General features: G+C 40.9%; 1 protein-coding gene across 3 annotated transcripts in view; it reads left to right on the forward strand.

Annotated features, from left to right (window-relative positions):
- ENDOV (endonuclease V) overlaps window positions 1–16414 on the forward strand; it is a 94758-nt gene extending 78344 nt beyond the window's left edge. Inside the window, exons 9-10 of one of the 3 annotated variants that reach the window (XM_072645247.1) lie at window positions 14072–14167; window positions 16399–16414. In XM_072645247.1, coding sequence (XP_072501348.1) covers window positions 14072–14167; window position 16399 — 97 coding nt within the window. In that variant the 3' untranslated portion in view covers window positions 16400–16414. Of the gene's footprint in view, window positions 1–14071; window positions 14814–16398 lie in introns of those variants that run through there. The other 2 variants (XM_072645253.1, XM_072645246.1) reach the window with 2 other exon arrangements.
- Window positions 16415–16867: the final 453 nt, after the last annotated feature.

The following is a 16867-nucleotide window of genomic DNA, read 5'->3' on the forward strand; positions in this document are numbered from 1 at the left end:
CAGTCAAATGGGGGCAGGGGGCACTAAATGGGACATAAGGAGCTACTTGTATTAACTTGAACAAATAGCTTAATCTCCCCAGGCCTTGATTCCTTAACTATAAAATGAAGGAAATACAGATAACTTCCAAATTCCTTTCCAGCTCTAAATCTTATGAACACTTCCTGTTGTTGTCTGCAGGGAGGATGACCCTGACTTTCAATGGACAGGGGAAATGTCTTCTGTGGATTAAAAAAAATCTGTAATAAGAATTCTTTTGGGGGCAGAGAGATCTCCCTCGAAACCCCTCAAAAAGCTTGTAAAAAATGACTCTAAATTCTAGAGCAGCAAAAGTCACAAAATGACACACTGAAGCAAATTTCCAGCCTAAGACAATCTGAAAAGTTAATGGGAAGGGTCTATCACACCAGGCTGGGAGCAGAGTGCAGTTCAGCATGGACTGCACCAGCAAGGATGGAGCTGGAGCAGATATTTGGAGACTGAATCACTGGCAGTAGCTGCAGTTTCCAGACTTCAAAACCCACAAACACCAGACAGCTTTGAGGGTCAGTGGGAAGGGTCACTCATCTGACCAAGAGGGGTGTGTGGTCTAGCCTTGGCCCCAGCTCCAGGGTGGTGGCAGCCACTGCTGCAGTGAAGGCTGCTTCTGGAGCCCCTCACTTAACAAAGAGCTCAAAAGTCAAGTAATTGGCTGGGAAAAGGAGCAAATGGGAAAAAAAGAAACAGACTTAAGAAACAGATTCTTACTTTCTTGGTGAATACGTATTTTCTTATACCCTTGGTGATGAGGAAGATCAAAACATACAACCAGAAGAAGACAACAAAGCCAAAATTCCTGCATCTGAAGCCTTCAAGAAAAATATGAATTAGTCTCAGGTCATGGAAGAGCTCAAAAAATATTTTGAAAATGAAGTAAGAGAAGTAGAGGAAAAATTGGGAAGAGAAATGAGAGTGATGCAAGAAAATCATGAAAAATGAGTCGACAGATTGCTAAAGGAAACCCAAAAAAAGCTAAAGGAAATAACACCTTTAAAATTAGACTAACCCAAATAGCAAAAGAGGTCCAAAGAGCCAATGAGGAGAAGAATGCCTTAAAAAGCAAAATGGACCAAATGGAAAAAGAGGCCAAAAAAAGCTCACTGAAGAAAATAATTCCTTAAAAATTAGAATAGAGCAAGTGGAAACTAATGACTTTATGAGAAATCAGGACATTGTAAAAAATAGAAGACAATGTGAAATATCTCACTGGAAAAACAACTGACCTGGAAAATGGATCCAGGAGAGATAATTTAAAAATTATTGGACTCCCTAAAAGCCATGATCAAAAGAAGAGCCTAGACATTATCTTTCAGGAAATTTTCAAGGAAAACTGCCCTGATATTCTAGAACTAGATAGTAAAATAGAAATGGAAAGAATCCACCAATCATTTCCTGAAAGAGATTCCACAAGAAAACTCCTAGGAACATTATAACCTAATTCCAGAGTTCCCAGGTCAAGGAGAAAATATTACAAGCAGCCAGAAAGAAATAGAATATTATGGAAACACAATCAGGATAACACAAGATTTGGCAGCTTCTACACTAAGGTATCAAAGGGTTTGGAATATAATATTCCAGAGGTCAGAGGAAATAGGATTAAAACCAAGAATCACCTACCAAGAAAAAACTGAGTATAATACTTCAGGGGAAAAAATGGTCATTCAATGAATTAGATGACTTCCAAGCATTCTTATTGAAAGGATCGTCCACATCCAGAGAAAGAATTATGGAATTGGATCACAGAATGAAGTAAATTATTTTCTCTTGTGTTATGTTTTGTTTTGTTTTGGTTTTTCTCATGATTTCTCCCATTCGTTTTAATTTTTCCATGCAATATGACTAAGGTGAAAATGTATTTAATAAGAATGTATGTGTAGAACCCATATAAAATTGCACACCATCTCAAGGAGGGAGGAAAGAGGAAGGGGGAGAAAAATCTAACGTCTGTGGAAGTGCTTGTAAATAACTGAAAACAAATAAACTAATTAAAAAAATAAAACTCCAACAAATGATCTTGGAAATATTTAAAATAAACTAAACAAACACTTAAAAAAAAGAAAAGATCAGAGCTGAATAGAAAATTTGACTTTCAAGTACAAGAATCAAGAGAAGCATGAAAAGGTAAGCAAGAAAGAGAAACCATAAGGGATTTATTAAAGTTGAACTGTTTACATTCCTACATGGAAAAATGATATTTGTAACTCATGAGACCTTTCTCAGTATTAGGATAGTTGGAGGGAATATATACATATACACATACATATATATATACACACACAGATAGAGACAGAGGGCACAAGGTGAGCTGAATATGAAGTGATGATATCTAAAAAAGAAAATTAAGGGTTGAGAGGAATGTGCTAGGAGAAAGAGAAAAGGAGAGGTAGAATATAGTAAAATCATCTCACATAAAAGAGGCAAAAAAAGAGCTTTCAAAATGGAGGGGAGGAAGGGGAAGGGGAGAGGGAATAAGTGAGCCTTCCTTTCATCGGATTTGACTTCAGAAAGGAATAGCATCCACACTCAATTGGGTATGGAACTCTATCTTAGCCTACAGAAAAGCAGGGAGAAGGGGATAAGCAAAGAGGGACAACAAAAGGGAAGGCAGATTGGGGGAAGGAGCAATTGGAAACAAACACTTTGGTACAGGGACAGGTCAAAGGAGAGAATAGAAGAAATAGACGGTGGGACAGGATAGAGGGAAATATAGTTAGTCTTTTACAACATGCCTGTTATGGAAGTGTTTTGCATGACTACACATCTATCTGTATCAAATTCCTTTTCAATGCGAGTGGGTGGGGAGAGAGGAAGGGAGAGAATATGGAACTCAAAGATTTTAAAAATGAATGTTAACAATTGCTTTTACATGCAGCTAGGAAATAAGATATATAGGCAATGGGATATAGAAATCTATCTTGCCTTACAGGAAAATAGAAGGGAAGGGGATAAGGGGGGGGAGGGGGTGAGAGAATGGAGGGCATATTAAAGGAAAGGGTAATCCAAATACATGTTGTCCTGTGTTGAGGGGAGGGGGAAGATGGGGAGAAAATTTGAAATTCAAAATTATGTGGAAGTGAATGTTGAAAACTGAAAATAAATAAATTTATTTAAAAAAGAGAAAGATACATTAGACCCTAAATATAAACAATTTGATTTTGGTACTCATTAAGTTTTTCTAATCTGAGCTTATGAGGATATGTATATCTTTCCTAAGTATATTTTTGGCACATAAGTATATCATAAAAGACTGAATTACATTTGATAATCTATGAAAATAATAAATTATAACATTTTATTTTTTTAAAAAGAACTTGTGTATTTTTTGCATTTCTTTTAAAAATCACATTAGCATCTACATTTCATCTGTTTTTCAACAGCTCTTGTGGGGTGAAAAGGACGGAGATTCTTCTCTCCATTTTACAGATAATGAAACTAAGGCCCATCTTCAGAATCCTTTGGAAGAAGGATGCATTGAGCCTTCTTTCCCCTACCCCAAGGAGCTGGGAGACCTTCAGTTTCTCTAGACAGTGATCAATCTGTCTCAGGATAATTCCATTCTATCGCCAGCGGGGGACGATGTAATTAAGGCTCCATGATTAACTCTCCAGCCTCATTTCTGGGGCACAGAAGCTAGCGGCTTAGGGGATCCAACTGACATATAACGAGGTCTCCATGACAAATTGCTTAGGTATCAATGAGCTGTCTGGGGAAATGTCAGCTCATATCTGTTTTGCCGGCAGGGAGTGGGTAGCCAATTAACCTGAAGTGGTTAATCGGATGAATGTCAGGAGATAGTTTTAAAAATCTTGGCAGATTTATTAATGAGGGGGAAATTGCATGCTTAGTGCTGTCCCCCTTATCCCCCAAATAATCTGTGCTGAGCAACAGACAGCAGTGGCATTTCCTTTCCTTCTCTGATTGACACTCAGCAGGCAGCTATCTTTTTATTCAGCAGTATGGTTTCCCCTCCTCCATCTCCCTACTCACCTCTGCAAAGAAGATAGTTAAAAACAACCCTATTAGGTCAGACTTCCAGGGCCTCAGAACCCTCCTGCTCCCTCCTTCCTAGAAAAAGTATATGAAGCATTCCTCATGTTGCTCTTCTGAGTGAGGGGAGGGGAGGAGTATGGTTATCAAAATCAAAACTAAAATAAAATGGCAGGTGTTAATGCATGCAGTGTGGCGTAATGGAAAGGTCACTAGATTTGGGGACAATGGATGCAGATTAAAATCCTAACTGTGTGACACACGAGTTGTGTGACCTTAAGACAAGTCACTACTTCCTTTCTCTGGGTCTCAGTTGACCTCTGTAAATAAGAGTTGGATTTGAGGACCTCTGAGTTTCCCAGTCACTCTAATATGTGTTGCTTCTGATCCACAGGTGGGAGACTTTGTTTGACCAGGTTACAAGTTCAGTTCCAAAACACTGGGGAGACAAACAGCATAACAGAGACTGTATTATAGGATTTAGAACTCTGAGGGACCTTGGAGATCACCTTGTTCTATGTCCTCATTTTATAGAGGAGGAAACTAGTGACTTACCCAAAGTCCCACTGAGAGCAAGAGGCAGAATCAATTTCTTGCTCCAACTTCTGCATTATTTCTATATGGCACATTGCCTCTCTGGTCAACATCCAGTAGAATTTTTAAAAAATAGCTTTTTACTGATTCTCTTTCTTTCTCTCTCTCTCATCTCTTTCTCTCTGTCACTCTGTTTCTCTCTTATAATGAAGAATTAAACAAAAAAGAGGAATAAGGGGGAGAAAATTAGCAAAACTAATCAACATGTTGAAAATATTTGATGTTCTGGGATGAATCAGGGAAGGCTTGGTGGAGGAGGCAATTGTATACTGGCAAGTAGCAGGATTGATGCCTTTCTGCTTAGAGTGGCAATTGGGCCCACAGAATCTAGTCCTTTAAAAATAGGCTCTTGGAAGGCCACTCTGGCAGGTCTGTCTCTGGCATGGTGGGAGGCTCAGACATCACTGTTCCTCCTCATTAGAACCTTAACTAGGGTTGGGCAATCAGCTTTGCCTCAGGGTGCCTGCATGGACAGTCTTCTCCTCAGCCCTTCATTTCACTCACATACACTGAGTGAGCTTGGGTTAAGGTCCTACCTCTATTCCACTTAAGCCCACCTGCCACCCTCCCTTCCTCCTGGGGTCTCCTTTCACAGTTGCTCATGACTCAGACAGACTGTCTTCTGGAAGTTCTACTATGGACTAAATTTGCCCTGGACACCAAAATTCGTAGTTAGGGCTCTTGTCTCTATGCTCTTCCTTCCCTATTGTCTCCCAGAGACCATACCCTAATTGGAGAGTGATTGGCAGCTGTTTCTCCCACTCTCCCCAGTAGCTCCAGAGCTGGCACCTCATGCCTATTCATGACACTGACATACGGCACCTCTGTTGGGGGAGGGAAGACATTGAGGGAACTGCCAATTGTAAGAGGGTTGCTTTTCCCTTATAGAGTCCTGGCAAAGAAGCAAATACAGGATATGAGTGAGGGAAGAAGAATGAAGAGGGGAGAGGAAAGAGCAGTTAAAGAAAAACAATGAATAAACGGGAAGAAAGTGGAAGGCTTTTTCAAATTAGTTTAGAAGTCTAAGACTGACAGGGATTGAGAGAAATTAATTCACCTGTTTCTCTGCCTCTAGGAAGGACTATCTCAGTTAGTGTATGAATATTCTATAGACATAGAAGGCATCCTTTGGTAGACGAGGAAACTGAGACCACACAGGCAGGAAGCAATAGAGCCAGGAGTCCAGGACTTCTAACTCCAGATCTAATGTTCTTTTCACTGTATCAAACTGTCTCAGCTATTATTAAAGACTACTCAGGACAGAAAAACCAATTCTCCCCTCACTAAGAACAACTTTTTTGCTATTGAGTCATTTCAGTCATGTCCAACTCTTTGTAATCTCATTGGGGGTTTTCTTGGCAAAGATACTGGAATGGTTTGCCATTAGATAGCTCATCTGACAAATGAGGAAACTGAGGCAAATAGGATTAAATGACTTACCCTTGTCTGAAGTTAGATTTGAACTCTATCCATTGCACCACCCAGCTGCTCCAAGAATAGCTAGGGGTATGAATTAGAAAATAGTCCTTCCCAGTATTACTTTTTTCATATGGGACCACTCTCTGGGAGAGGAGGGGAAGGATACTGGGAGAATTTTTGGCAGTCTCAGAAACAAAAGATGCCATAATCTGTATGCTTTCATATATAAATGTATAAAAACAAAAAGAAAGTGGTCCTTCCCAGCCTGGCTGCAAAATTAGATCATGTCTTCTTGCCCTGTTGTCAGTAGAAATGGAGATGTCATAGAGTATAGAGCATATCCTCCCCCTCCCTTCGAAGATTTCCAAGATGCCAGGAGCCAGGAGGGAATTCGACTGGGTAATTTGTTCCTCTGCTGCCGTCTTTAGCTCATTCCCTAGTAGAGAGCAAGATCCCACTGCAAGAACCAAAGATCTAAATTGTGCTTGGTGTTGTAATAGCATTGAACCAATCTCTTCTCCAGTCATATCTTCCCACCAGTCAAATGTAGAGTCTTGGATGCAGTTACTTTTAAAATTGTTGATGCCTTTTGCCTAAAAATACATTTTATTGGAGAATGGGATGGAGGGGTGAGGCAGAGGGAGTTCTGAAATAAACAAACATCAACAACCCTGAATATTTTCACATATAAAGAATAGAAAAAGAGGATTGTATCAGAAACTGAAACTCTATTATATTCAACTTTTTTAAAAGTTTATGTAATAAGTTCAACCCATTAGTTTCAAAGATGTTTTGCTTGTCTGAGTCTCCCTCTGAATTCCTTCTGTTCCCTTCAGTGCATTAAAAATACTTCAATAATCTTTTCTTTTCTGTCTTTTTTGGCATCGTTGTTATAAGTTCCTTCTTCCCTTAAATCTACCCCCTCATTAAAAAAAATCTTCCCTTGTAAAAAATATACATAGTCAAGCAAAGCAAATACATACATTGGCCATATTAAATAAGTTTATTAAATTGCATTATAATAATTATTAACACTCACTCAGGGATACTCCCTAGAGGACTGCTGGTTACTCCCATAAGTTCTAGAGTTACCCTGTAGTACTGTACTCCTAAAACTATATAGCTCATATGCCCCCATTATTGTGCTTTCCCTTAGCAGTCAGCTAATAGGCACAATTAGCTCTTAGCAAACATATTTACTGTAAAATGGTAGCTATAAAACATTACCCCTTAATCCCTGGATGCTGTTTCCCACTAATATACTTAACATCCATGGAATGAGAAGGCACAGATTTAGAGTATATATGTGGCCAGGGCTACTGACTTCTCAGGTACTGCTGTACCTCAAAAATCCTTTGCACCAGAGCTGCCAGTCCTCCTTGAACACCCTTTTCAGGGCTGCTTATTCACCTTAGATAAGTGTTGTTGAGTCATTCAACTTTCACCTGTGACCACAACCATCTTGGCAGATGAGCTAAACCAGTGAAGGTAACTGATAGGCCCCAGACCCATTGGTGAGTTAGGAGTGATGTGTACCCTAAACTTGGGAAGACTTCCTCTGGAGGAACGGGAGGATGAGAACAATTTGTTCCAACCACCACGAAGGTGGCTGAAGCAAGCATTATTATATTAGGGAGACCTAGAGTTTGTGCCAAGGTCATCTACTGCATCCCAGGCCATTGCCACCAGTCATCCCAACTATCGTTCTGCCACTGGACTTTGATGACTCTGGAAAAGAGAATGAGGCTTTTTTTTTCCTCAGCTCTGCCTCACTTAAATCCAATTCATGCATGAGTCAAGACGTCACCCAGTGATGTCATTAGTCATCTTTGAAAAAGAAAGGCAAACAACCTCAAAATTCTTTTTCTCCTGGAAAGTCCTCACAAAGCTCCCCACTTGGTGCAATGTCTTTGCTGGACAGGATGCCCAGTTGGATTCCCAGGGTCCATTCCTCATAGGACCAGCATAGAATTTCCCAGACTCTTGTGAATTTATATCTGGCTCTCTTCTGTGCTGCCATGGGTCATGCTCCTTGGAGATGTTTCTGACTTAGAATGACTACTTTTCTGTGTCTGTGTCTGTTTGAAGAATGTGTACCTCCTTTCTGTTGCTGACTTTTACCTAGACTCTTCTGAACTAGTGAACCCTTGAATTGCTGGATGAAGTATCTCTGGTCAACTAGTTCCATTGGTCAATAGGGATAGGAAGGAGAGAAAATCCCTTCCTTTGCTCTACTACTCCCTCCCTGCTCTCTCCCCAGCCCAAAGGTGACGAGCTGGGTCTACTCTGACTTCTGGTTTTCTCTTCAACTTTCTCTAACTCTCAAACTCTCTGCCTTTACTGTCCCACTATTTTTAGGGCTTAGCTACAAAACTTTTTTCTCCTCTAGTGGTCAGGCTTCCTTTAATTCCAGCAGGTCTTCACAGTTGTAAAGGAATCACTGGGTATTAACACCTTGTTACCAAATTAATGTCATTACCTGTGATTATATATACTGTGTCTACATTAATTGAGCTTGGATTGTGATAATGGTGGTCTTTCTCTACCCAGGAGGGTCTGGGTCCTGGAAATGATAGGAGAGTCCCGCGGTGCCATTCTCTTTCTAAAAGATTTCACCTAAGTATCCTATTAAACCCTTTCTCATCCCCTTGTTGGAGATATTTTCATCCTTCTATACCTGTATTCGCTGAAACTCTTCCTCTGCTATTCTTACCCAGTACCATGCCTCAGCTGAGGCAGAGCCAAGTAGGAATACAGAACTCACAATTAGGAAATTTGGATTTTTGAACCTATTACTGAATAGGAAAGGCTATTTGCGCCCTATTCTCTCTCTCTATAAGGAATGTGTGACCAGCTGGGCAGCAGCAATGGGGGGGGGGGGGGAGGGGGGAAGGAGGAAGGGAGAGGAGAGAGAGACAGAGACAGAGAGACACAGAGAGACACTCAGAGAGAGAATGTGTATAGAGGGGAAGTTAGGGGCAGCTAGGTGGTGCAGTGGAGGATAGAGTGCCAGGCCTAGAGTCAGGAAGTTTCATCTTCCTGAACTCAAATCTGGCCTCAGACTTACTAGCTGTGTGATCCTGGGCAAGTCACTTAACCCAACTGCCTTAGTTTCCTCATTTGTAAAATGAGCTGGAGAAGGAAATGTCAAACCACTCCAGTATCTTTGCCAAGAAAAAACCAGAGGGATCACAGAGTCACATACATACTCTGCCAAAAGATCCTGAAATGGGGTCGTGAAGAGTTGGGCATGATTGAAAACAACTGAACAACAGAGGAGAAAAGGAGATGAATTTCCCTAGAAATCAGCAGGGCAGGAGGCTGGTGGCTCACAGTAATCAGCGCCAATGATACTTTCTAGAGGGAGGAAGGAAGAGCAGTCGCTAAAAGCCCAAGACGCTGTGCCCAAAGGCTTAGCTTTCAGGGGACAGGATCTTCATTCTCTGGTTTGGCCACATCCCAGACCCATTAGTCTCTTCCAGAAGCTCTTTCAAACTCCTTCCTCTTTCCTGCCCTAATCTGAGGTCTAAGGGAGGACTGCTTGCATCTCCCATTCTGTTTCCTGCATGCTATACAGAGCTTATCCTGCACCCCAATGCAGAGATGGGGTAGGGAAGCAGCAACCCTGTGGACTCTGTCTATTTCAGGGTAGAGGGGCCCACACTCTGGGCTGGCCAGCCTTGGGCCACCCAAAATTCCATATACCTGGTCTCAGGGAGCTGCCAAGCTGGGGAGGTAAAGGTTCCAATCTGTCACAGGCTGACCTCATTTCAGGCACCACTGTGCATCTCAGCATCTGTTGCTTGCTGTTTTGGTGCAGATGGGCTGCCAGTGAGCTAAGTGTGTGCGAGGGAGGGGGTGCCAGAGGAACCCCTACCCGACAGGAGTGTGGGGGCAGAAGAGACAGGCAAAGAAAGGGAAGAGGCAATGGGGGAAGGGAGCAGTTGGGATTCAGAGCCTCATACATAACACTCAGAGATAAGGTAACACATGGTACCACATGCTGATTCTCCAGGAAAGTTATTGGGGATAGAAAGACCCAGAGAGGAAAAAAGGAGATCCAGGCAGTGGAAAATACATTGCATTGGGAAGTATGAGACCTGGGGGTGAGCTCCAACTCTACCACTTGCTAAATGGGTGACCTTGAGGAGATTAGTTCCTATTTCCCATTTTTCTCCTCTGTAAAATGAGGAAATTGAATTTGAGGAGCTCTGAGATCCTTGTTAGCTCTAACATTCTATGATCCTGGGAAATCAGAAGCCTTAAGTAAACAGATGCCTAACCATCTGTGGGAGCTTTTGTACTAGAGAGTAACTGATAACAACAGGGTAAGAATAGTCGCTTAGATCAGAAGTTCTTAACTTAGGGTCCAGGGATAGATTTGGGGGGACAGGTGGCCTGTGAACCTAGAGGAAGGAAAAAAGTGGCACCTTAATTTTCACTAACCTTGAACTGAAATTTACATTTTCTTCAACTGGAATGTAGTCAACAAACCTTCTGAGAAATCTTCACCAGCCTGCCAAAGGGGGTCCATAACTCAAAAAGGTTAAGAACCCCTGCCGTAGATTAATTCCCATCTTCTCCTCTCATCACATCCAGTATTTTTTCTATTTGTAATATCAACTAATCCCTCCCCTCCTCCTCCCCCATTCCCCAATAGATAATGTGAATTCAAGTGGTTAAAGCTCAGTTGTTTTTCAGTCATGTCTGACTCTTTGTGACCCCATTTGGGATCTTCTTGTCAAAGATACTGGAATGGTTTGCCATTTCCTTCTCCAGCTCATTTTAAAGGCAAGTGGGGTTAAATGACCTTGCCCAGGGTCATACAGTTAGCAAGTGTCTCAGGTTGTATTTGAACTACAGGCCTGGGCTCTATCCATTGAGCCCTTTGACTTCCCCCACCCCCACCTCTACCATGGATAATTCTAGTTAAAGTGGTTAAAGGATTTGCTCAATGTCACATTACCACCAATACTACTTCTTGAGGTAGATGATGAGCGTGAAGGCCACCCCACTACCTCTGGTCTATTCTATTGATGACCACAATGGCAGAATCAATTCTAGGGATTTTCTATACATAAGTCTACCCTCATCTTCCCTGCCTCTTACTAGTTGCTTTTGTTGCACTGGTGCTTTCAGTCTCCCAGATGAAAAATTTATCCTTAAGAACAACATTTTTTAAATAGCTGTTGCCGTACCAAATTCTCATAATTTCCAAGCTACATGGAACAAACAGTTTTCAAAATATAGACACCTAGCAGAGGCAATCAAAATCATGTGGGTCCAGGGAGAGGTACATGTTATCCCTGCTGTCCTTTCTGCTGCTAGAGTCCTACTGAGGATGGTGTCAGTGAGTCTACAGAAGATGATCTCATATCCTCATACTTTTATTTAGCTACAGAAATCAGTTATCTTATCCGCTTGTGTTGAAAATAGTCCATAGAACTCTCAATATAAAAGAATAATGATAAGATAGTGAATTGTCCCAGGATGATTTTGATATAAGATCCATTGAAAAAGATGATGATGGTGATGATGGTGGTGGTGGTGGTAACAAGCAACTAATGCTCACCACATGCCCCTTTGGAATTTTAAAATGAACCACTACATATTTGAAATGTTTCTTTTTAAAAAAACAAATCTGTCAATATTAATAAAACAGAGAACCTGAACACTTAGGGCAGCTATAGAAAAATGCACTCTTCCTCACTGGAGGAAAAGGATTGATAGACATTTTGAGAGTACATGATAAACAAGTAAAAAATCTGAGGAAAAACTTTTGGAACAAGCAAAGATCACTATACCAAGTGACTGTAAGGATAATGCAGTACATTCTGTTGAATTTGTTGACTGCAACTCAAAGTGGTTTATTTCTTTTAGGCAGCTATGTGGCACAGCAAATAGAATGTTGGATTTGGAGCGAGGAAGACCTGAGTTTGAATCTTCAGGCATTTGCTAGCTGTTTGGCTCTGGGCTACTTCTTTCATCCTCAGTTTCCTCATCTGTAAAATGAGGATAATAATGGCACCTACCTCATAGGGTTGTTTTGAGGAATAAAAGAGAATTTGTAAAGCACTTGGCACACCTTAAAGCCACTTATTTTTTTACCAACTGAAACTGACTTCTCTAAACTAACCAATGACCTTCTAATTGACACATATAATGAATGACTTTTTCTCAGTCCTCATCCCTCTTGATCTCTCTGCAGTCATTGACCCTGTCAATCACCTTCTTCTTGACAATCTCTTCCTTCCAGGCTTTTGTGCCTCTCCTCTTTCTTAGTTTTCCTCTTGGTTTTCCTTCTGCCTATCTGATCATCCCTTCTCAGCCTCCTTTGCTAGTTCTACATCCAAGTCATGTCTGTGAACGTTGGGTGGGTGTCCCCCAACACTCTCTTCTGGTTCCTCTTCTCTTCTTCTATTTTTTGGTGATCTCATCAGCTCCCATGGATTCAATTAACATCTCTATTCAGGTGATTTTCAGATCTGTTTATCCAGCCTTAACCTCTCTCATACATCCAGTTTCACTTTTCTATCTACCTATTACATATCTTAAACTAGATGTCCCCTAGACATCTTAAATTCAGCATGTTTAAAACTGAAGTCATTATCTTTTTTCCCAAAACATGTAACTTGTCTATTACTGTTAAGGGTACCCCCAACCTTCCAGGCACTCAGGCTTACCACCTATGTATTATCCCTGACTCTTCACTTCCTCTTACCTCCCCCCTTCCCCCACCAATCCAATCAGTTACCAGCTACTGTTGTCTCTACCTTTGTAATACTTTTTGTATATGACCCTCTTTCCCCTTGACATTACCACTACTCTGATGTAGGTTCTTATCACCTCACGCCTGAACTAGTGCAGTAGTTGGACTATTGCAAGTTTCTGTTTCCAGTCTCTCTGTAGTCTGTCATCCATTCAGCTGTCAAATTAATCTTCCTAATGTGTAAGTCTGACTATGTCACCCTCTCCCACCATTCAGTTAACACCAGTGACTCCCTTTCACCTCCCAGATCAAAAATAAAATCTTCTGTTTGGCTTTTAAAGCCTTTTAAAGCTTCTAAAGCCTACCTCTTTCCTACCTTTCCAATCTTTCTACATATTACTTCCCTCTCCTCCCCCCCCATATACTCTGTGATCCAGTGACACTGGCCTTCCTGCTGCTTTGTGAATGTGACATCTCCCATCTCTCAACTCCATGCCTTTTCATCTTTTCAAAGTCTCATCTTTTGCAAGATGCCTTTCCTGTTTCTTCTCAAACATAGTGCCTTCCCTCTGAGAAGATATCCAATTTATCCTAGATATAGCTTGTTTATATATAGTTGCATAGCTGTATGGTTGTTTACGTATTGTCTCCTCTATTATATTGTGAGCTCCTTGGAAGCAGGAGCTGTTTCTTTTTCTTTGCATTGCCAGCACTTACCACAGTGTGTGGCATGTAATAAATTCTTAATAAATGCTTGTTGAATGAATGATAGACGCCTTAATGGGAAACCAGTCTAGTCTATGTAAAACAGAAGTTACTCCTACCACATCCCACCCCTTTGTGTCAAAGTTTCAAAGTTTAGGGGGACCTTCCAGTACTTAAATGGTTTTTAAAACTGTTACTAAATAGCTCTGAGCTTGAAGACAGGAGAAATGAGGCATAGGTAGCCCTAGAATAGGAGCATAGTACAAATAAAAGAGATGTACAGCAGCTTGAATAGTAAGAGTACCAGCACCTACAGAATGTCCAAGATGTGCTGCTGTCAAACGTGTTATAATGTGTATAGGTCTGGCTCTAACCTAACAAGCCATGCTATTTAGCCAGGGACATCCTCTTCTCCCTTTCCCCCAATTGAGCATGCTCATGGTTGTAATTCTTGATTTCAGGAGTCTGCATGGAAAACTTTGGGTGGCTTGTGTTTGCACTGTGAAATTTAAGAGTTCCCTTATTGGCTGATGAAGTAGAGACACTGATGACAATATACAAAATGGAAGAACTCAACCCATCACTTTCCTCTTCCTTTCTGTCTGTAAATCTTTGCAGATCTGTTTCAAATGATTTCCCAAGAATCGGGTCGAGGAGGAGAAGCTGGACCTGTTCTCTGACATGGATGAATCTCTATGGAGACATGAGTACATGGTAGCTAAATCACATGTCCGTCCTGGCAAACCTTAATCTGATCTTCTTGTTTTTGTTCTGATTATTCTGTTTCCTCCTCCTTCTTTTTTCTTCTCCTTCCCCCCTCCTTCTCTTCCTTTTTCACCTCCTCCTTCCCCTTTGTTATGTTGTCATCCAGATGGAAGTGACCAGGATTGGGACCTCCCTTATGAGAGAATTCAAGAGGTTCCAAGGTTCCAGATTCAGTGAGAAGACCAATTGGTTGAGGTAGTGGAAGTAGCAGACTGGTTGTAGAGAAAGCTTCTATATCAGAGAAGAAAGTCCCCAACATGCAGATTGACCCAAACCTTGCTGTTTTGCCAGCAGAAATGTTTGCCAAGCATTGTTTCCATAGTAAGAAGCCAAGGTGAAATGTCAGACGCTTAATGAGTAGTCTTGCAAACTGTTGAATGTTCTGATGAGGTTAAATTTCAGTCTTCTAGTAGATTGTAACAGTAGTTACGAGATCATACTGAATTTTGTCCATATATCTTTGTGAGCCTTTTATGAGCAGCCTTTCTTGTGTTTGTAGGAATAAATTACCTGTCCTATATCTGATTCATATTGTATGTTGAGTACCTTTTTAGGTCCTAAGCTTAATCCATAAATAAATTCCTTCCTAGTGGCACTGGAGTGGAGGATTTAATTAGCTGAACAGTGTGAGAAGAGGGAGCCTCCTTGCATTATTGGAGACAGGATCCCCAGGGACTTCCCTTAAATCTAATGCCTTTCTTCTGTTGATTATTCCCTATTTATCCTGTATATAGATTGTACATAAGTATTTGCATATTGTCTCCCCCATCATATTGCGAGCTTTTCAAGGGTAGGATCTGTCTTTTGGCTTTCTTTTTATTCCCAGTACTCAGTACCATGCCTGACACATAGTAGGGGCTTAATAAATGTTTATTGACTGACTGAACCTAATATAGACTGCATACCTGGATACCGAACGTGAACTAAGCATGATATCCTGTGTTCCCTAGGTCCAGCATTAGTTCCTCTAAGTACCTCAAAATATTCAGGAGAACTCAAGCAATAAGATGTCCCGGCACTGGACTGTTGTAAAGACTGAACTGCTGCTTGTGATCACTCAGACGTAATACTGATTCATAAAATCTTCGGAACATTTTTAAAATATGTATCACCATACCAGTTATGCATAACCTTCACGCTGCATGGAACAGACAGCTTTCAAAATAGAGACCAAAATCCTGTGGATACAAGATGAGTTTCACATCATCCTTGCTGTCCTGTCTGTGGATGTAGTTGTGCTGAGGTTGTTCCCAATGAGTCTCCACAGGAGGAACCTACATTTGGGTTTTTTTGAATGCCATAAATAAGCCGTTATCTTATCCACTTGTGCAGTAGTCCATAAAACATCAACTATGAAAGAATAACAAATGAGTGTTTTGTCCTCAAAATCATTGTTTTGCCAATGCCATGCTATTGTTCAGGTGCTCACAAAGAAGGAGCGAGAGTAAACCTTAGGTAATGACAGCAGGGATCCCCAAATTTCCCTTGTGAAACAGAATATCCTTGTGTGAGATCATCTATCGTGATGGGTCATTCAGTCAATAAACATTTATTAAGCACCTACTATGTGCCAGGCTAGCTGCTAGGTGGCACAGTGAATAGAGGGCTGTTTCTGAAGTCAGGAAGACTCATCTTTCGGAGTTCAAATCCAGCCTCAGACACTTACTAGCTGTGTAAATCTGGGCAAATCACACACCTATTTGCTCAATTTCCTCATCTATCTAATGAGCTAGAGAAGGAAATGGCAAACCACTCTACTGTCTTTACCAAGAAAACCCCAAATGGGGTCATGAAGACTGAAAAATGATTGATATGCCAGGCACCAGGGATATAAAGAAAAGGCAAAAGAATGTGTGGGGCTCATGTTCCAACAGAGAGTAGAACTTAGTGTTAAGATAAGCCTTCTTTTAATGACATAATAGTAATTTTGATGATGACGATGATGGTAATGAAACACAAAGTTCATGATGCCAACGTAGTTACATAAAGGTTAATACTTCCTTGTCCAAAAAAATGAAGAGGTTTGACAGATAATCTCAGGGCACATGATAAACGGGTTAAACATTTACAGAAATAATTTTGAAGCCAGCAAATCTCCCTTCACCAAGTCCTAGTAAAGGATAACAACAGGTATATACCCCTGGATTTGTCAAATGTAATTGAAGGTGGTTTATTTCCAGATGGAATCCATGAAGTGGCTGAGATCCAAGAGTGGAATCCAAAGGTGCTCCATGGGCAATATCCACATGAACTCAACCAACAATATGTCAACAGATAAGCATTGGACAAATAACTGAGTCATGAAGATTCATTTATAGAAACAGAGGGATTTTTTATAGCAACTTGGGATGAGGTAATTGACACTGGAAATGACAGAAAGGTCATAAGGAGCCCAGACTTATTGATTGATGGAGATTATGCAATGGAATGGTAAAAACTGTAATATATTATTACAGATTGGAAAAAATTAGCACCTTACTAGATATTTAGACATGTTCAGTTGGTTAGAATTATACTCCATAGGCATTCTGGCTCTCTCTCCCAGAACTAGGCCTACCATATTTCCCTCAGGGTTCTAGGAGATCAGAATATCTTGCTTCTCACTCTTCTACTACCATCAACTTAAGCTTCTTTAGGCTAGGCCAGTGA

This window comes from Notamacropus eugenii, chromosome 2 (genome assembly GCF_028372415.1).
Source record: "Notamacropus eugenii isolate mMacEug1 chromosome 2, mMacEug1.pri_v2, whole genome shotgun sequence".
In the NCBI taxonomy this organism is placed as follows: domain Eukaryota; kingdom Metazoa; phylum Chordata; class Mammalia; order Diprotodontia; family Macropodidae; genus Notamacropus; species Notamacropus eugenii.